The following is a 21,701-nucleotide window of genomic DNA, read 5'->3' as shown; positions in this document are numbered from 1 at the left end:
CGCATTGCCGGCAATAAGTCGGACTCGTTCCCGGTGGGTGATGGGCTCCGCCAGGGCTGCCCTTTGTCTCCGGTTCTGTTCATAATTTTTATGGACAGGATTTCTAGGCGCAGCCAAGTGGCGGAGGGCTTTCGCTTTGGTGGCCTCAGAATCTCATCTCTGATTTTTGCAGATGATGTGGTTCTGTTGGCTTCATCGGGTGAGGGCCTCCAGCTCGCACTGGAACGGTTCGCAGCCGAGTGTGAAGCAGCGGGAATGAGGATCAGCACCTCCAAATCTGAGGCCATGGTTCTCAGCCGGAAAAGGGTGGAGTGCCCACTCCGGGTCGGGGATGAGTTCCTGCCCCAAGTGGAGGAGTTCAAGTATCTCGGGGTCTTGTTCGCGAGTGATGGGAGAAGGGAGCCGGAGATCGACAGACGGATTGGGGCTGCAGCTGCAGTAATGCAGATGCTGCACCGGTCCGTCGTGGTGAAGAGGGAGCTGAGTGTAAAAGCGAAGCTCTCAATTTACCGGTCGATCTACGTCCCTACCCTCACCTATGGCCACGAGCTGTGGGTAGTGACCGAAAGAACGAGATCGCGGATACAAGCGGCAGAAATGAGCTTCCTCCGAAGGGTGGCTGGCCTCTCCCTTAGAGATAGGGTGAGAAGTTCGGCCATCCGGGAGGGGCTCAGAGTAGAGCAGCTGCTGCTCCACATCGAAAGGAGCCAGCTGAGGTGGTTCGGGCATCTGATAAGGATGCCCCCTGGGCGCCTCCTGGGCAGACCCAGGACACGCTGGAGAGATTATATCTCTCGGCTGGCCTGGGAACGCCTTGGTATTCCCCCGGATAAGCTGGAGGAGGTGGCTGGGGAGAGGGAGGTCTGGGCCTCTTTGCTTAGGCTGCTGCCCCCGCGACCCGGCCCCGGACAAAGCGGATGAAAATGGATGGATGGATGGATGGAAAAATTAATGAATAACGACAAAGACACTTTGGAAACGATAAAACCCAACAGACTTCAAAGGAGAGGAAGGAATCGCTTTTCTTTTTCCGTCAGTTTTCTAATATCAACAAAACACTGGTTTTCTGTATGACTTTATCAGGTTCCCACATCATTGCTGAGGATATTTTTGCCCACTTTTCTTTACTATTTGTTCAGTTTATTGAGGTTTGTTTATGAACAGTTGTCTTAGGGCCCAACCACAGCGTTCAGACTCAGGTTGAAGTCTGGACCTTGACAGGCCCATTGCAGCACCTTGAGTCTGCTGTGAGAATGACTAAAGGTGTCCAAATCATCACCCCTCAGCCACCGTGCTTAACAGTTGGTGTGAGGTGTTTGTGCTGATGTGCTGTGTTTGGTTTTCCCCTAACATGGTGCTGTGTGTTGTGGCCAAACATCTTGACTTTTTTCACATTTGGCTAAAGGGCAATGTTCCAGAAGTCTTGTGGTTTGTGCAGATGCAACTTTGCAAACATTCAAAGCTGTTCTGCCATGTTTTTGTGTAAGGAGGCTTTATCCATGCAAACCCTTCCAAACAAGCCACGCTTGTTCAGTCTACTGTCACGAACTTTGACATTTAACACGGTAACTGAGGTTTGTAGAGTCTGAGATGTGGCTCGTGGGAACAGTCTGACCTTGTGGTGAATTTGCTCAGACGTCCACTCCTGGGAAGATTGTGGGATTGCATTAACGCATTTCTAAATGCTCCAAACCAGCAGATTTGTTCATACTTGCTCATGATCAATTAATCAAATGCATTTGATTAGTAGCAGCACCCGGCTGCTACTTAATCTCTTAATTTCCATGGAAGCAGTAAGGGCTCAAAGACGCTGGTGAAAACTTATTTTTTTACATTTGACTGTAGATGAGAATTGAAATGCACACTAAAAATAAACTGGGCATAAATCTCGTCAGCATGCACAAAGTCACTGGATATAAAACTACTGGGTAACCAGTATCAATTCAAGGAGCTGTCCTGTTTTACCCAAGCATTAGTGCTGTTTTGTATTGTTCTTTGACCATTTTCCAAAAGAATGGATGTGCAACTGCATGTCTTTATGTAATGCTACTAAATCATCACATATTGTGACAGGTTGCCTTTTCTACAGTGTGTGAAATATAAATACTCATGCAAATACAATATGTATGAGTATTTGCCTCTAGTGTGTCTGTATCTTCACCATAGATTGGATGCTTTAGTTGCATAATGAATTACTGTTGGTCAGCGTAACAGGCTACCTAATAGCGAGCAACACTAAAAACATACAGACACAAATTGCTCTTTTTAAAACAACTATTTTCTGTGTATTTTAATCAGGGGGCTCAATGTAATTTATCCCTGATATAATACGTTTGAAGCTGCTGTGACTCTGATGCAGACAAACTGGTGAGGAGCAGAGTCTTGCACGACAGCACTGACATGGCTAAATATTGTAAATTCTGTGTGAGGTGAGCGGATGTTGCTTGTTGTGTCAAAGTTAAATGTCAAACCACACTCTAATACACACGCTCACTCACACATACGCTACCAGGACCACCTGACAGGACATGTAAAAACTCAAAAGTACACACAGGCCCACACACACACACACACACACATATATATAGAAACGTGCAAACACACAGGCTGTCTCCCACACTCTTTCTCAAGTCGGTACATGCCCACCCCTCAGCCCTCATTCCACAGAGACACAGGAAGTCAAAGGGTGACCCATTTCTACTAGAGCTTTTACTTTGTTTGGCGTCTGTACAGATGCCACTGAGCGTAATGGAAACATACTGCATGCGTAGAGACAAGGCGACATTTTACACTGACCTCAACGGCTTACACTACACAAATCTACAATGAGCAGTCCAATGAATTTAGCAGATCTGCTAAGCGTGTACTGTAAGCACAAACACAATTACTCACTCTGTAAAGTTTATTTAGATTTATTGGCAGATGTCAGCTCTGAGTGATTATAAATGTTCATCATTACAGACAGAAGAATAAAGACTATATCAGCACAATAGCAAATACACACTAAAAACAACACAGAGGCAAACCAGCTGCCTTTTTTTTCTTTCTCAACAACAGGTCAGTGTTAACTCGAATCAACATAATGCTTACTGCTGGTGTAGACTTGGTCCCTTCCCTTTCAATTTTATGCAGCCAAAAGGCATCATGATTACCATAATAAGCACACACAATACGTCACCAAAAAAAGAACATTTCACTACTTCAAAAGTTCAAAATCAACCTGCAGCAACAAATCATTTTCTGTCTAACAACAAAACAAAAATAGGAGCTTTAAAGCACTCTCATACTATTTGATTATTTGGAATTCATTTAAAGTAATAAAAAGCAAACTTTAAAAGGGCATTTATGTGTTGTTGTGGCATTTATACTTTTTTTTGTTTAAGGCTTTTTTCTAAAAGTACGACATGATGATGAGATGCTAAGTATGAGGCTAAATGATGCCCCCGCAGCAGCCTACATGCTGGTTAACTCTGCAGCGTTGTACTGCTTTCAGGAGTAGGTTGCTGGTTAGCATGCTCTGTCAGAAACACTGATTTATGTGCATATTTTTCTTGCTATGATACCAGTTATAGGTTCCAAACCATCTAAACAAAAGACCAGAAGTGTGAAAGTGAAACCTACATTAACCGATTAGCATGTAAACAGGAAAGCTTCTCTACTTTTATAGCAACAGCTGATTAAATGACTATATATGTTATATAAAATTGGCCTTTTTCATAGTTTATTGGCAAAGAAATATCACTGGAGTTCCCCTTAGACCTATGTAGCTTTTTGTTTCTTTATTAATGTTCCTTAATGCCAAAACTCAGATCAGCTTGCTGAATGGGAGCTTTCCAACAAAAATACATTCACCACTAGCATTCAGCAGCTATACAGCTACATGTCTGATGGAAGGAAACGATAGAAAGAGTATTACGCTCGCTTTCACCATGATTACACTGGGTGATTGCCGGCACACTTGCCATAAAGCTTTATAAAGTAACGCTTTGCTTCTGGAAGCAAGTCTAAGCACTCAGCAGCCATGCTGAAACACATTCAGGCACTTATTTAGGCACTTGTAATCAAAACTGCACGGCGATTTGCCGTGTATCCCGCTCGTGCTCAACATCTTTGTTGATATGTCAATTTTGCATTTTCTTTTGTGCTCTAATGTCTGCAAAATAACTCGTACACGAATAAATCATGTAGGCGATCGTGGAATTCGTTTCTTTGTCAGACTAGAAGTTACACTTTGTTTGTTGTGTAAACAGAAGAAGTTTTAATTGACTGCACAGAAACTCTAATTGCAACTTTTCAGATGGATTTGTTGCTGAATGTTGCCTGCAGCTCTTTCAGTGTCAGGTAGCCGGTTTTACCGGGCTCCATGGGCATGGAGGAAGATCTGCACATGGCGCCAGGCACGAGCCAGGCTGAAGAGCTATCATCGCTAGCAGCTGTCATGGGTGTATCCTCCTGATGGCTGTCAGAGGACATCTGTGGTTCAACAAGGAGGCTGGGAGGTGTTGGAGGAGAGAAGGCGGGGCATGTGTGTGGAGGAAAGCGTACAGGAAGGATGAGGAAAGGAATGTTGTGATCATCCAAGAGAAATTGCTCTCCTCCTTCCATGTACCTTTCTTCCTCATTGTCAGCTTCAAGTTCGATTCCGAAGCCCGAGTCTGGGCTCTGCGGCTCCCTCTTCAAACTCTCGTAGGTTGGAAAACCGCAGAGCGAAGGGCAGAAGGACGGGTGAAAATCATCGTGGTAGGTAAAGTAGGCCGGGGTGGGGTCAATGCACGCGAAGCCACCGGAGGAGCTGGAGGTGAAATAGCTCCGGTTGGAGAAGATGGATGAAGAGGCGGAATTGTTGACGATGCCGCTGGTGTCTGAGTTCTGGAAGTGAAGCAGGGCGCTGCTGGAGCTGGAGGAGGGAGAGGTGGATGGGACTACATCAAAGTCCTCACACACCTCCACGGGGGAGATTTGGTCGATGGGCTGTGCTGTGAAGAACGACTCTGAAACTGAGAGCGGATTCAGCCATTTCTGTGGGGGGGAAAACACTCAGACTATAATATTCACCCAAAGAATCACACAACAGTATCAGAATGTGTGTATGTGCGTCACACTCTGAAACTGAACAAACTGAAAGGTGAATTAGCACTTTGCATAGTAAGGACAGGTTTCACGAGTGAGCTTAAGTGCATTTTTAGAATATTTTGCTTGAACAAGGGTCAAAATCACGGAGCAGGAGGGATTAGGAAAACTTATCTTTTGCTCCCACTGATGCAGCCATTAACATCTGTTCTAATTTCCCCCTCAAATTGTTTGAATTTCACATTTTCATTGCAGAAATTAGGCTGTCCACTTAACAAAAAGGCTTCAAACCAATTGCAATCCAAGATTCTTGGTACCTGCACTCGCTGTTTAAGCATATGTGTAGGACAGACAGACAGTTACAGCACCATGGGAAAAACTGCTCTAATAATAAAAATGCTGTTCTCGTTTTGTTCAGTTTGAGGACAACTGTTAAAAATGTCTCATTCTTAATGATCCGTATGCATCAATGATTATTTTATGAAATATGGTGCTTTTTGGATGCTCAGACTCACATTTATTTAAATGCTATATGTATTTATGAAGTTACTTTGCTCAGTAGAAGTTTGTGTGAGATTTTGAATGCAGAATTGAAGTTGTGCGTATGTTTCTGTGATGGTATTACTCGTTTTTTCCCATAAAAGGATGTCAGCAGTTCTCTTTTGGGATACCAGCCTTACAGTTTGTATGATGTAGAGTGAACATGCGCAGTGACAGTTTAACTGGTTGAATCTTGGCGAATGTGCCAGAAAGCAGAAAACTAGAACTTTACAAACTATTTCAGGTGTGGCGGGAATCCAAACCCATCGCCACAGACAACTGACGGGAGTGCGGTTCAGGTCTTTCTCCCTTTGTTGTGGGCTGTGGGAATCAGCGCCTTTGATGAAGAGCTAACTTTATGACATTTTATCATTTTAATCAAACTTCATTGTCTTCATTTAATAAACATTACTGAGAAGGAGAAGCAGGTCATAAACTAACACCGTGGCCTTTGCATTATATACTTATATGTTGTTTTGATCCACGTCTAAAGTGAACAAATTTAGCCAGCGAACAGCGCACACACTCACACTTAAACAGTTAAAGGTCCCATGAATACCACATAATATACTACTTGCTGTGTGTTGACACCTCTGCAGTGAAGCGGTCTGTGTTGCCTGCGGCTGGATATTTTGATAAATGGATTGTTAGTCGAGAACATTTATTATTTTTACCTTTAGGTTTCCTTCGTGGACAGAGTGCAGCGACTGGAAATACTTTGAAGGGTTCGGTACTGCCTTCCCTTCGAGCAGCCTGAAACAACATGGGGTCGAGCGTGTATATCAGATATACAGAGTGTGTAGATATACACACATACATGCAAACATATGCGCACTCTGATAACAGCCAAAGTCACAGTTTACTCACCCCCTGGTGTTGCATCTTTTGTAAACGACCAGCACAACAACAATAATGAAACACACGGTGCCGAACAGTCCCATCTTCACCAGTGAAGACAGACTAAATCCCTCTGAAACAGAGAGCAGACAGACTGAACATGCACAAATGTACATATTCAGTTGACCTTTACTTTGTTGCCTAGACAACGAAGCAGACTGGATGCATCCTTTTTTCCAGCTGCACTTATTCCCAATGAAAAGGTTGAACTGTGATGCTTTTAAGACTGACAAGAGATAAGCAGAGTGTTCACCAAGCTCACCGTTTACACTGTTTGTGTTGTTACCAAGGTTGTCCGATGAATTCACTTTCCAGGATGACGCTGGACTCCAGTGGCTCCAGTGGCCGTTATATCCAGATTTTTCAGTTTTAACTCTCACTCTGACGTCCCCATGCCCCTTTAGTTCAGACAGAGCTAATCTCAGCTCTTTGTCTGGTGTTTTGAAATCTCTAGCCTCCTGAAAAATTGAAAATTCAAGACAGGGTCAAAATAAAGGAATAAAATACAGAAATACTTCTCCAGGCTTCTTAAAGGACAATCAAAGCTCTTCTTTGGATGTTTGCTGCCTTTTATTCTGTTCTCTGTCAGGATGAGGTCCGAGCTCAGGGGAGGCCAATCCATGACTGATCCTCCATTGTGTGTGTTTTTTCTATCAGGTATGCTTTTACTGCATTGGCAGTGTGTTTGGGATCGTTGTCATGCTGACAAATCAATCAGACACTTTCCAGGTGGTGTTTGATGGTGAATCAAACCCTGATGGTGGTTTTCTTTGTTGATAATTCAGTTTGACAAGATCTCCAACACCATGGGCTGAAAAGCAGCCCTAATCCACGACAGAGCCTCCGCTGTGTTTTAGAGATCACCTCCTCCATACATCCTTTTTGAATCTAAAAATTTCAAATTTTCTCCCTTTTTCCTTTTGTTAAGAATGTCTTCATCTACTGCAGATAGTATTTAGGCCTGCCAACTTCCTCTTTTGTCCTTTGCTTTTACACGTTTATCAGTTTTTTAAGCTTATGGCTTTTTGGAGTCTTTGGTTTTATTCTTGTCCTACCGTATTATCTGATGTGTTTTTGTAACAGGGTTCTGGCAACAACGTGCCTAAAATACACCATTTAAAACATTTTTTTGTGCCAAATTCATCTGAACATGATCAAATACAAGGACTGGACTAAAAATGAATGAAGAAGCAGAAGATGTCCAAAGCAAAAGCCTGAAAAATCTTGAGAAAGCCTGGGAAACTTTGCTCAAGTCCTCTTTAAGACCCAACCCATCAAAAAATACCCAGAAAATTCTGATTCTTTTGGAACTGAGATGTTTAATAATCCTTATAACAAAATCTACAAAACATGTTTTGCTGTATCATGTTGTTTATGATATATTTTTATAATTTATTTATTATATATTTTTTCTATCGCATTTCATACATTGGGCATTTTCAGCAACATTTCGTTAAGAACAATGTTAATTTTAGACCAAAAAAAAGAGTTTTGTCCATAACGTTTTGAAATCATGGCAAGTATTGCTAATGTTGATAAGATGAGGTCTCAGAAATTGATGAACATGTGGCAAATATGATACAAATGGCTTTATTGATTTACTCAGTAATTTGTCTAAAAACTCTGTTACTGCATGTATGTAGATGCTCACCGTCCAATCTTGGTCACTGGTTTTGGTCTGGATATGGAAGTAAAGGGCTGACAAGTACGGTAAGATTTTTTCGCCTGGGCTCCACGTTATGTAGAGGTCTGTGCCGTTGATGCTGACATTGGGAGCACTTGGAGGATTCATTATAACTGCATACACAGACGCACAAACAAGGCAGATTATTAAATGTTGGTAATTGTTGCAGTTATTAATCCATCGTTGTAACTTATTCCAACTGTGCGGTGTATCAACAACAATTTGAATAGAAGTCAGAGCTACTCACTGCAATCTACTGGGCGATAGTTTATTAGGGCCTCCACTAACACTCCATTACAATTCACACTAAAGTTCAGTCTTTTAAAAGGATTTAAAGTCTGGAAGAAAGCAATAAACCATTAAACAATGAGGATAGAACTTGTGTGAGTAATCCAGTTTGCCATGTTTGCATGTGTCCGATACTTACTTTGTTTTCAAAGACAATACTGCAGCCAAACAGAGAGTTCTCATGTTGTTCAAGCTTGCATTTTTGGCTAGATGAGAAAAGGACACAAAAAGGGCAAAATCTTCACTTAGCACTGACGTTTTGTAGCCAAACTGTGACCCATGATGTTCCTTTTTGTAAAATTAAAACCTTTGTCCCCCAACTAATACACACAGTTTTCAGTATGTCAGAAATATCTTACATATACAGGGCAGGACTGCCATGTGTCCAGATTGTCATCACACCCGAAAGCCAACAGTCTGCACCGGGACCCACGGCAGAGCTGTTCAGCGTGCAGCTGACATTGTTGTAAAAGTCATTTGCACAGGAAAGTCCTTGAGTAACAGAGACACAACAGAAAACAGGAGTTGGGATAGTGTTGCTTTATCAGTATCACGAGACTTTACGTTCAGATTAGACTGAACTCTGTGTGCACTCAAATATATGTGATGCTTTTAAGACTGACAAGAGATAAGCAGAGTGTTCACCAAGCTCACCGTTTACACTGTTTGTGTTGTTACCAAGGTTGTCCGATGAATTCACTTTCCAGGATGACGCTGGACTCCAGTGGCTCCAGTGGCCGTTATATCCAGATTTTTCAGTTTTAACTCTCACTCTGACGTCCCCATGCCCCTTTAGTTCAGACAGAGCTAATCTCAGCTCTTTGTCTGGTGTTTTGAAATCTCTAGCCTCCTGAAAAATTGAAAATTCAAGACAGGGTCAAAATAAAGGAATAAAATACAGAAATACTTCTCCAGGCTTCTTAAAGGACAATCAAAGCTCTTCTTTGGATGTTTGCTGCCTTTTATTCTGTTCTCTGTCAGGATGAGGTCCGAGCTCAGGGGAGGCCAATCCATGACTGATCCTCCATTGTGTGTGTTTTTTCTATCAGGTATGCTTTTACTGCATTGGCAGTGTGTTTGGGATCGTTGTCATGCTGACAAATCAATCAGACACTTTCCAGGTGGTGTTTGATGGTGAATCAAACCCTGATGGTGGTTTTCTTTGTTGATAATTCAGTTTGACAAGATCTCCAACACCATGGGCTGAAAAGCAGCCCTAATCCACGACAGAGCCTCCGCTGTGTTTTAGAGATCACCTCCTCCATACATCCTTTTTGAATCTAAAAATTTCAAATTTTCTCCCTTTTTCCTTTTGTTAAGAATGTCTTCATCTACTGCAGATAGTATTTAGGCCTGCCAACTTCCTCTTTTGTCCTTTGCTTTTACACGTTTATCAGTTTTTTAAGCTTATGGCTTTTTGGAGTCTTTGGTTTTATTCTTGTCCTACCGTATTATCTGATGTGTTTTTGTAACAGGGTTCTGGCAACAACGTGCCTAAAATACACCATTTAAAACATTTTTTTGTGCCAAATTCATCTGAACATGATCAAATACAAGGACTGGACTAAAAATGAATGAAGAAGCAGAAGATGTCCAAAGCAAAAGCCTGAAAAATCTTGAGAAAGCCTGGGAAACTTTGCTCAAGTCCTCTTTAAGACCCAACCCATCAAAAAATACCCAGAAAATTCTGATTCTTTTGGAACTGAGATGTTTAATAATCCTTATAACAAAATCTACAAAACATGTTTTGCTGTATCATGTTGTTTATGATATATTTTTATAATTTATTTATTATATATTTTTTCTATCGCATTTCATACATTGGGCATTTTCAGCAACATTTCGTTAAGAACAATGTTAATTTTAGACCAAAAAAAAGAGTTTTGTCCATAACGTTTTGAAATCATGGCAAGTATTGCTAATGTTGATAAGATGAGGTCTCAGAAATTGATGAACATGTGGCAAATATGATACAAATGGCTTTATTGATTTACTCAGTAATTTGTCTAAAAACTCTGTTACTGCATGTATGTAGATGCTCACCGTCCAATCTTGGTCACTGGTTTTGGTCTGGATATGGAAGTAAAGGGCTGACAAGTACGGTAAGATTTTTTCGCCTGGGCTCCACGTTATGTAGAGGTCTGTGCCGTTGATGCTGACATTGGGAGCACTTGGAGGATTCATTATAACTGCATACACAGACGCACAAACAAGGCAGATTATTAAATGTTGGTAATTGTTGCAGTTATTAATCCATCGTTGTAACTTATTCCAACTGTGCGGTGTATCAACAACAATTTGAATAGAAGTCAGAGCTACTCACTGCAATCTACTGGGCGATAGTTTATTAGGGCCTCCACTAACACTCCATTACAATTCACACTAAAGTTCAGTCTTTTAAAAGGATTTAAAGTCTGGAAGAAAGCAATAAACCATTAAACAATGAGGATAGAACTTGTGTGAGTAATCCAGTTTGCCATGTTTGCATGTGTCCGATACTTACTTTGTTTTCAAAGACAATACTGCAGCCAAACAGAGAGTTCTCATGTTGTTCAAGCTTGCATTTTTGGCTAGATGAGAAAAGGACACAAAAAGGGCAAAATCTTCACTTAGCACTGACGTTTTGTAGCCAAACTGTGACCCATGATGTTCCTTTTTGTAAAATTAAAACCTTTGTCCCCCAACTAATACACACAGTTTTCAGTATGTCAGAAATATCTTACATATACAGGGCAGGACTGCCATGTGTCCAGATTGTCATCACACCCGAAAGCCAACAGTCTGCACCGGGACCCACGGCAGAGCTGTTCAGCGTGCAGCTGACGTTGTAAAAGTCATTTGCACAGGAAAGTCCTTGAGTAACAGAGACACAACAGAAAACAGGAGTTGGGATAGTGTTGCTTTATCAGTATCACGAGACTTTACGTTCAGATTAGACTGAACTCTGTGTGCACTCAAATATATACACTCATACCATGTGAGAGTCTGTGGGAGTGGGCCGCATGCACTGAAATGATAACTATCAGGAGGTGTGAGCACAGCAGCACCTCCATCGCTGCGAATGTGGTATGACTGTAGGCAGAGAAGAGCGGTCATACACTGAGCGTTAGAAGGGCGAGAGGAATAAAAAGTTGTAAATACACCAGCTTAGACCTGGAAGTCAGCTAAATACAATCACCACAAAGCTTCTAGGAAGGGCAATATTCACAGCTTGAAAAGCTGTGGCAATATATCAACTGTGTTTTACAGTAAGGACCTCCTCTAAGCCATACTGTTAATGCAAGCAACACCTTATTTAGTTTACAGTAGCTGACTTCATACTTTGCAGTGTGTGTGGCTTTATGCTAATGAAACAAATGAGAGAAGATGAACAAACCAGTCTAAAAAAAACCTCGGGGAACATTATGTGACCTGAAAGAGATGAATCTTCCCATCACGCTATTTTGACTCCAAAAACTCACTAAAACTATCCAGTACAGTAAAAAATCATCAACTCCAAGCTGAAAGACACACTTGTGTTTGTGTGTATGTACTTTAAAATTATTACATCAGCAAATGATTGTTTTTATTAATTAACATAGTAATTCCCCCCCCCCCCTTAAACAGGACTAATAAAAAATGTTTGAAGAAGTAATAAATTACCTCATGAGTCTTGGTAGCAGGTGGTCAGGAAACACATTGTTGCTTCCTCTTTTGGACTGACGAGAAGATTTCCTTCTGTTCCTTTCTATTTGAACATCGCCGTCTTTTCTGGTGCTGTCGTTCTGTCACTCACAGTCATCCCCCTGCCTCCTCCTCCTCACCCCTCCCTCTTCTCTTAAGTGCCCAGTGATATTTTCCACTTGAAACCACAGCTTACAGGGGCTTACAGGAAGCTTCGTGCAGCGGTGAGTGATAATGAGAGACGATGGGCCGGGGTGGAGAGTGAGATGATGATGGTGGTGGTGGGGGCGGTGGGGGCTTGGCTTGTTGTACAACACCTCCTTCTGCTCACCACCAGCTGCAACTGCTACCTGAGGCCCCGTTGCCTTGTTTAAGGTAATAATAATTGTACCGAAAACAAGAAATCCAACCACATCCTGTTTTAATCACAATTGTAAAGTGGGTTGTATAAAGAGAAACTCGCGAATTGCTCTATGAAGTGGTTTATGTCAATGAAACTCATCTTAAAAAGGACATTCAAAGGATTATATAGGCTAAAGCTACCCGATTTAGAATCGTGGGGTTATTTAAAAATGCAAACGCGAGAAGCTGTGCATGAAAACCGCTGCTGTTACAGCCGCAACCGCTGCAGACACATACTGAAGTACTTCCAAAGAGACAGAGAGTAAAGGAGGTTGAAAGTTAAAGCAGCAGACAGCTCTTCAGTCAGTGGCCACCAGGCATTTCTGTAGTCAAAGGCCACCTGTTATTCCGTCTCACTGTGTCAAACGTTAACCCTTACAGCGAGGGCTATGTGGCAGTTGTTAATGGTGATATGGGGCAAAACGGTAAGCAAGCGAGTTTCTAGAAATACAAAATGACGAGCTGGAAGGGCATCACTTGTTATACAGCACAATCTGGTTAATTTGCACCTCAAAAGGTTGTCACAAGAAAAGTGACCGTAAGAAACCAGAATTTGTCTTTGTGCATATTGCCAGTAAAATCCGAAATATATAAAAACAATACCAAACAAGCTAAATGTGATAGGTAAAGTTGAAAAAAAGAAAAGAAACAGAGAATCTCCTGTTTAACAAGACACACAAACTTTTGTAGGTTTGTAGGTTGCGAGCACAGTGATTGTGCAAACCAAATCAGTGAGATCAATTTAAGTTTGCAGAACGTTTTTGTTCATCTTTGTCTTAAAGGTCATCGGAGGCCATTGTGTAACTTGCCTTTATACTAATCATATAGGCCTACAAACCACACGCACAAAAAAAACTTTCATGCAGAACATTACAACTGTTGCGACACAGTGTTTTTGAACTCAGCTATACTTTGTCTGCCTGAGTGGGCTTAGGCCTGCAGTAGTAGGCCAGAGGGTGATGGCGTGATGCAGCCGCCACGGGTTCCTGCAGTTACTTAGGTGTCAGCATCAGTGAGAACCAGCGAGACGAGAGCAGGGGAGGGTTTAAATGTGCAAAGGAGCGGGGGGGTTGGTGAGCGTATATGACACTCACTGAAAGGTCAAAGTCCGCTGTGCCTGTGGCAGGAAGTCGTCGAAAAGACCATAGAGATGTTTGTGCTCGGAAGGCAACAAAATCATCATACCACAACCATAGTGGGGAAATGTTCAGTGGCGAGAAGGTGAGAAGAATAACAAGGGAGGGTATACTCATAATACGAACCCTACAGCTCTATAAAACAAAGCACAGTGCTGCTCTTGAAAACTACTGGGTTAACACTGTTTCAAGATTAGTTCTCCTAACTGACAGAAATACATCATTTATTGACTCATCCCCCCCAACAATCAGACTCAACTAATATAACCCCCCCAATAAAATTATGAATTATCTTGCATAAATAGGCTGTTGATTTTCTTTACTCATTTCAGGTATTACCAGCATAATAGTTGCATGTTTGATCATCTTGGAATTTACCCAGATGTATTTATTTATTTAGACAGCGATTGTGACACCCCCCCCCAATGTTCAGCACAAAGTTATGCAGATGCATACATTCATATACAGCATTATTGTACATGCTTTAACAGAGCTAAACTCACCAGTTAACCTAACTGGTGGGCTGTGGGAGAAATATTTGATATTGTTGGGACAGGGAAAAAATGCAGGGTCCGTGCAAAACATCCCCAACTATCAGATGTTTCCAGACATTGATGGTAAATGTGCTGCAGTGTTATTCAAGCTTTGGACTATCGACTTCACTGATGAACAACAGCGTGTGGGGCCAAAGACTAGATAAGTTGCAAATGTTCAAAACAAATGTGGTAGATAGCATAAGTGCCCTCTTATCTGTAGTTCCATCAATCAATCAATCAATCAATCAATCAATCAATCAATCAATCAATCAATCAATCTTTATTTATAAAGCACTTTTCATACAGAGAAAATGTAGCACAAAGTGCTTTACATAGTTAAAAGCAGCCCAGCCCACCCTCCAACTCACTCCCCACACTCTCAATACACATATATCCCCCCACCCACACACACATACACACACGCGCACACTTAAAGAGTAAAAATTGGGCTGGGCTCGCATGAGCCAAGTGAGGAAACACTATAACAGGGAGCCGTCTGCACCGGGAGCCGGTCACAGACCGCAGCCTCCAGGCTGGGCACACAGCAGGAGGGAGGCAAAGGAGCCCCCCAGCCAGGCTGAGAGGACCCCAGAGACCCAGCAGCCACGGTCAATAACAGCCCCGGTGCAGAGAGCGCCCTCCGAGGAAACACTGGAGATATGACGCAATACGATATATACAGGGTAAAATGATAAAATAAATAAGAACAGGATATAATATAAATATAAATAGAATAAGAAGATTAAAAAATGAATAAGAATAAAATCAAACAAATATTAGGTAAATCCTAAATTAATAATAGAATAACAGGATAGAATAAATAAGCATAAAATAAATAAACGCTAAGTAAAAGCTAAATTAAAAAGGTGGGTCTTGAGCCTGTTCTTAAAAACATGTACGTTCTCTGCGGCCCTGAGCTCCTCCGGCAGGCTGTTCCACAGACGAGGACCATACCACTGAAACGCTGCCTCTCTGTGAGTATGTGTCCTGACTTTAGGGACAATCAAAAGGCCAGTACCAGAGGACCTCAGGGTCCGCGAGGGTTCGTATGGTAAAAGCAGATCTGAGAGATAAGACGGCCCAAGACCATTAAGACATTTAAAAACCAATAAAAGAACTTTAAAATCGATCCTGAAACACACGGGGAGCCAGTGCAGCGATTCTAAAACCGGTGTAATGTGGGCCCGCCCTCTGGTCTTCGTCAGCACACGAGCTGCTGAGTTTTGCAAGAGTTGTAAAGTTGAAATATTCTTCTTAGGAAGACCAGAGAGCAGGGCATTACAGTAATCAATGCGACTGGTAATAAAAGCATGCATCAGCATCTCCGTGTTGGCCCGAGAGAGAATAGGGCGGACTCTGGCTATATTTTTTAGATGATAAAATCCAATTTTAGTTACATGTTTAATATGTGGGATAAAACCAAGCTCAGAGTCAAAAATAACACCCAGGTTTTTCACTTGTAGCGAAGGACATAGTGAAAATGCCTCTAATTTAGACAAGAGTTTCTCTCTCTGAGCCTCAGGACCGACAATTAAAACTTCAGTTTTGTCCTGGTTAAGTTGTAAAAAGTTTTCTGCCATCCAAGATCTTATATCCAAGATACAGTTAAAGAGGGCATCCATTTGTCTGGTGTCATCAGGAGACACAGAGATGTACAGCTGCGTGTCATCAGCGTAACTGTGGAAGTTCACTCCATGCCTCCTGATGACACCGCCGAGAGGGAGCATATACAAATTAAAAAGTACAGGGCCTAGAACCGACCCTTGAGGCACACCACATGTCATTTTATGGATCTTAGAGGAGCATGTATCCATACTCACCATAAAAGTTCTGTCAGAGAGATAGGAAGTGAACCAGCTGTGTACAGCACCAGAGAGGCCCACCATGTGTTTCAGTCTGTTTAAAAGAATAGCGTGGTCTACTGTATCAAAGGCTGCGCTTAGATCCAGTAGCACCAGGACTGAGAGTTTTTGGGCGTCCCAGTTACATCTAAGATCATTTAAAACCTTTAGGAGAGCCGTCTCTGTGCTGTGGTTCACCCTAAATCCAGACTGGAATATCTCCAGGATCTGTCTATCATTGAGAAAATCAGTAATCTGAGTAAAAACAAGTTTTTCTAAGACTTTACTTAAAAATGGTAAGTTGGATACAGGTCTGTAGTTATTAAAATCATTACAATCCAAATTGCTCTTCTTCAGAAGGGGCCTCACCACCGCCGTTTTAAAGGCATCAAGTGAACAACCCAATGTGTTGGGCCAAAGATAGCACAATCCTGTCAGAATTCATGCACTACATATGTATATGGTGTATATATGTGTAGTTTCCACATATATAAGTATATATATGTGTGTGTGTGTGTATACACAAAATTTATATGCAACTTAAAATAAACAGAGAAAAAAAAAACGTAAAACATGTTAGCTTGCTGTGATAAACCAGAGCTAGCAGCTAGCAATGCTGGATTCTCTGTAAAAGGGAACATGGCACCACAACGCGGAACTACACACTGAAAGCATGAACCACTGGACTTTTAATTCATCATAGTGAACTGATGACATTTTGTATCTACATTAAACTTCTGCAAAAATGTCAAATTAGCTTCACACAGGCTTCATAACAGATGAGCTCAGACATGAAAGCTGTACTATCTGCTGATCAGTTCACACTTAACACATTCAGCTAGAGCTGAATTTGACAGTTTATGCATTGTCTAGTCAGCATATGCATATGCAACTTCAAAGAGACCCCTCCACCTCCTATCTTTGTGTAGTAAAGGATCAGATTGCTACTACAGATACTTATTATATAGGTCTGGGTTGACAGGAGAGGCAGGAGGTTGTGACAAAAACACAAGTTTCAGTGGTTTGTGTTGAAACCACCTCCATTCTACTGCCTTTACACATCACACAAAGAGCCAAATAACCGCTTTAGCTACTACTGCCATTTACAGACCCAGTTCTCCAAGTTATAATATGAATTGGGATTGCATTTTATAAAAGCGGTTATTTTATTCATTCATTTTTGTTTACTTTATATGCACATGAATCATATTGCTTTTGTTCTGCAAACTAAAAAAACTTGTGTTAATTGAGCGGGATATTACAGAACTTCCCCTGACTAAGCTTTTATTTCGAGCGCAATATTTATCTCTGTTTTGTGCATGCTAAAAGTGCAAGCAGCACCATCTCCAAAATAACCTACAGTGAGTCATAAGACTGGTGTGTGTGTTGTGGTATCAGAGTAGGAAACAGGACCTCGTTTTGCAGTGCCCTTTTTTTTCTTTTCACCATTTTCATCACATGCTTGGTGAGCTGCTGTTTCTTTCTGTTATACAGACAAAACAAACGATATATTAAAAATAGAAAATAGTGTAATAGTAGACCAAAAAAATTTGAAAATTAAGGTCAAATAAATATATGTTAAGCGACAAAGTAGAACAGGAAGAGAATGTCTCTACCGACTTCATCTGTCTTGTGACGCTACCACAGATGTGGTCTGCCAATCACAGGGCAGCAGCGAGGAGTTACTATGATACAGGGGAGTCTAAGGACAGAATATTTTGTGTAACATAATTAAGAGAAAATCTGACTAAGACAGTCATTTGGACCTTGGGCAAGATACTAACCCCGTGTTTGCCTACTGGTGGTGGTCAGAGGGCCCGGTGGCGCCTGTGTCCGGCAGCCTCGCCTCTGTCAGTGCGCCCCAGGGCAGCTGTGGCTACAATGTAGCTTGCTATCGCCAGTGTGTGAATGTGTGTGTGAATGGGTGGATGACTGAATGTAGTGTAAAGCGCTTTGGGGTCCTATGGACTAGAAAAGCGCTATACAAATGCAGGCCATTTACCATTTACCATTTAGAATTTTAAGTGTATGAGGAAATGGTGACTTAAATCTAAGGATGCAGGTGATAGTATAAAAATATTTTCAATAATAATGTATTATTATCATATAAATGATAGTTATAGGCACCTTTGAACACACTCAAGGACATCTTACATTAATTAAATACCAAACTCACAGTATTCATAAATTAACAACAATGCAGAATCAAACAGAATAAGTGGGCTTTAAACTCTCTTTGATATTTGGGCATATTGGGGCCCGATGAATGTAAAAACAAAGAATTACCAGATTTTTTTTTACCTTATTTTTGTTTTTAAGAAAAATAAGCACCACATATGAAAATATTTGTTTAAAATTTTGATAGAACAGTAGCAGTATAATGTCCTCGTAAGTGGATATCAGGCCCCTGTAGAGCAAAATTGAGTATTTTGGTCTAAATAACCTAAAATGTGATGTCCACATATGTGGACGCCAGGTCCTAGGAGGTTAAAGGCTTGCCTTTAAAGCCAATATTGTAAATGTGGTGCAGGACATGCCACTCAGCTGTGAAGCCCACAGTGGTCTGGTAAGAGGGCAGTATAATCTCAGCATACGGGACGTACGAGTGCCACTGTGCAGAAGATCAGAGAGATATGAAGGTGTGAGGTTACAGAGAGACTAAATAAGAAGCAGACACTTAAAATTAATGTGACATTTATCACACATATGGTTTATGGAAGAGGGTCTGGTAACACAAGCAGCCACATACTTTGAACCAGTTTTTTGTGCGGTAACCCAGAGAGGACAGAATTATATTAATCAAGTAATGCAGAGCATGAGTGAGAATAGAGGCACTGTCATGAATGGGTGAATTAATATTATGTAAGTGGAGATATTGATGCGTGCTTCATTAAAGGAGGAAAGAAGAAGGAGAGATTAGAAAATCAGAATCAGAATCAGGAAGACTTTATTTATCCCTAAGGGGCAATTAACATACAACAGAGCAGCATGACGTTGAAGATAAGGACAGGGCATAAACAGGCAGTAGGGGTGAGATAATAAATACACACAATATAGAGTACATACACAGTTTTAAAATTACACAGTATTAAAATTAAAGTGACTGAAAGGTGAATAAGTGAGTAAAAGTGAGTAAAAGTGAGTAAAGTGTCGACAGTATAAAAAGAGTGTAGAGTAGTTTATGTTTCTTCAGTCTGTTCCTCTTCTGAAGGCTGAGGGAGTGGAACCAGAAGGCGATGGAGAAGGTCATGATGCTTTCCAGGAAGGCATAGTAAAAAGTCATCATGATGGGTGTGCTGACTCCAAAGGAGTTGAGTTTTCTAAGGAGGTTTAGCCGTTGGTGGCACCTCCTGAGAATCTCCTCAGTGTTGTTGGAGAATTTCAGGAGGTTGTCAAAGATGGTTCCCAGGTATTTGTACTCCTCAACTACCTTCACTGGCTTCCCATGGATGGTGGTGGTGACTGAAGCAGCCAGATCCCTCTGCCTACTGAAGAAGGTCACCACCACTTTGGTTTTGCTCACGTTCAGTTCAAGTTTAGAGCTGTTACACCACTCTACAAACTCCTGCAGAGCGGGCCCGTGGTGTTGTGAGGGGCCTGTCAGCAGTGACAGGAGAACTGTCTTGTCAGCATTTTCACCAGGTGACAGTTGGGCTGTGTGGATCTGCAGTCATCGGTGTAGAGGATGAAGAGCAAGGGGGAGAGCACACAGCCCTGGGGGGAGCCAGTGGAGGTGGAACGGAGACCGGAAAGAGAGTTGTTGACCCAAACTTTCTGAGTCCTGTTGGTCAAAAAGTCCAATATCCACAGGATTAGCTGATCATCCAGGTGAAATCGGGAGGAAAGTTTAGTGGCCAGGATATGAGGCTGCAGAGTGTTGAACGCTGATCAGCAAATAGAAGTCTGGTGGAGGAGTCAGGGAACTCCAGATGTTTGTGGATGGAGTCCAAGATGAAGATTTTTGCATCATGGACACCTCTGCGTGCACAGTAAGCAAACTGAAAAGTCATGCACAGACAGAATTTATCACATATATCCCAAACAGTTCCTACCAGAAGAACCTCTATTTCGTCACTGTTTAATTTGACAACCACAATTCAAATCAAATCAAATCACTTTTATTGTCACATCACATGTGCAGGTACATTGGTACAGCACATGTGAGTGAAATTCTTGTGTGCGAGCTTCACAAGCAACAGAGTTGTGCAAAATACAATAATGTAAACAAGCAAAATACAAGAATGGCTACATCTGAAACTAATAAATATATGTACAATATATAATAGTATATGCATTTCTGGATGTGTATACTAAATATTTTTCTACGTGTGTGTGTGTGTGTGTGTGTGTGTGTGTGTGTGTGTGTGTGTGTGTGTGTGTGTGTGTGTGTGTGTGTGTGTGTGTGTGTGTGTTTATTCAATTTTATCTTCCGTAAACATTCAGTAAGAGAATAAGGCAGGAAAGTGGAACTAGACTTAGTGGAGAGACAGAGCTGTGTGTCATCAGCATAAGAATGAAAAAGTATGACAAATTACCTACAACTGTGAACTAAAGGTAAAAGAAATGATAAATATAAGGGGGACCAAGGCAGAGCCCTGTGTAACACCACTAAAAACTAGTCATGTGGAATCTTATGACATGGATATAATTTGTGGTCGAAACTCTGAAATGATTGAAGGTAAAATCGCAGTTTAGCAGCCTTACAAGCAGAAAGCCATTAAGGATATTAACTAACTTAAAAAATATTTGTGTTCCATCAACGTGTATCTAAAGCTTGAGGACTGAAAAAATATCAACTGGTAGGTTGTTGAATTTGGAAATTCATGTATATATATCCTGGCATGGTGGTTAGCACTGTTGCCGCACAGCAAGAAGGTCCTGAGTTCAATTCTAACACCAGGCCGGGGTCTTTCTGTGAGGAGTTTGCATGTTCTCCCCGTGTTTGTGTGGGTTCCCTCCGGGTACTCCGGCTTCCTCCCACCGTCCAAAAACATGCAGCTTGTGGGGATAGGTTAATTGGATAACCCAAATTGTCACTAGGTGTGAATGTGCGAATGAATGTGAGTGCGAATGGTTGTCTGTCCCTGTGTGTTGGCCCTGCGACAGACTGGCGACCTGTCCAGGGTGTACCCTGTCTCTCGCCCAGCTGGGATAGGCTCCAGCGCCCCCCGCGACCCTGAAAAGGATAAGCAGAAGTGAATGGATGGATTGATGGACGTATATATATCCTACACCTAAAGAGATTTAGTTCATTCCATTGAAATGTTGGATTTTGGCATATTAAGGTAACGGTATTTGGAAGAGAACCTGGAGAGAAGCAGAAGCAATACATTTGTGTGAAAAGTGGAGAGCCAAGGAGTAGAGTTAGTGAAGGTAGATCAGTTTAAAAGCCTGGGGTCAACTATGCAAAGCAACAGTGGGTGTGGGTGGAGATGAGTGTTAACATGAGGATAGCAGCAAGAGTGAAAGCAAAGGTTTAAAAGATGGAGCCCTTCTGTGATGTATGGTGTGGCTCTGACAAAAATACAGAAAGCCGAACTGAAGAAGATGGAAGAAGTGTTTGGATAATTTTCTTATGTGAATTAAATCCTTAAATTAATTTCTGCTAGCAAACATTAGCAAGAAAAAGAGAAATAATGTTATT

At 41.6% G+C, this 21,701-nt stretch overlaps 1 protein-coding gene across 1 annotated transcript; it reads right to left on the bottom strand.

The window, feature by feature from the left end:
- Positions 1–4,293: 4,293 nt before the first annotated feature.
- Positions 4,294–12,158, bottom strand: il2rb (interleukin 2 receptor, beta). Its single transcript, XM_085352210.1, has 10 exons — positions 12,122–12,158; positions 11,454–11,551; positions 8,845–8,971; positions 8,619–8,685; positions 8,439–8,529; positions 8,159–8,304; positions 6,794–6,965; positions 6,478–6,580; positions 6,285–6,363; positions 4,294–5,019 (listed from the first exon to the last, which is right to left on the bottom strand). Exons 1-10 carry the CDS (start codon positions 12,124–12,126, stop codon positions 4,294–4,296), a joined length of 1,614 nt encoding a protein of 537 aa, XP_085208336.1. The 5' UTR covers positions 12,127–12,158.
- Positions 12,159–21,701: the final 9,543 nt, after the last annotated feature.

Source organism: Diplotaxodon limnothrissa, linkage group LG4, assembly GCF_057381915.1.
Source record: "Diplotaxodon limnothrissa isolate DT_005_m linkage group LG4, D_limnothrissa_male_GT1.1, whole genome shotgun sequence".
NCBI classification, from domain to species: domain Eukaryota; kingdom Metazoa; phylum Chordata; class Actinopteri; order Cichliformes; family Cichlidae; genus Diplotaxodon; species Diplotaxodon limnothrissa.
This window is presented reverse-complemented; position numbering and strand designations above follow the sequence as displayed.

What these genes read in the sequence shown, in the direction of transcription:
- il2rb (XM_085352210.1), bottom strand. An exon ending in CTCCCACAGACTCTCACATG is followed by an intron (nt 8,972 to 11,453) that starts GTATGAGTGTAT and finishes CTGTTACTCAAG; the next exon opens with GACTTTCCTGTGCAAATGAC. An exon ending in GTATTGTCTTTGAAAACAAA is followed by an intron (nt 8,530 to 8,618) that starts GTAAGTATCGGA and finishes GCTTTCTTCCAG; the next exon opens with ACTTTAAATCCTTTTAAAAG.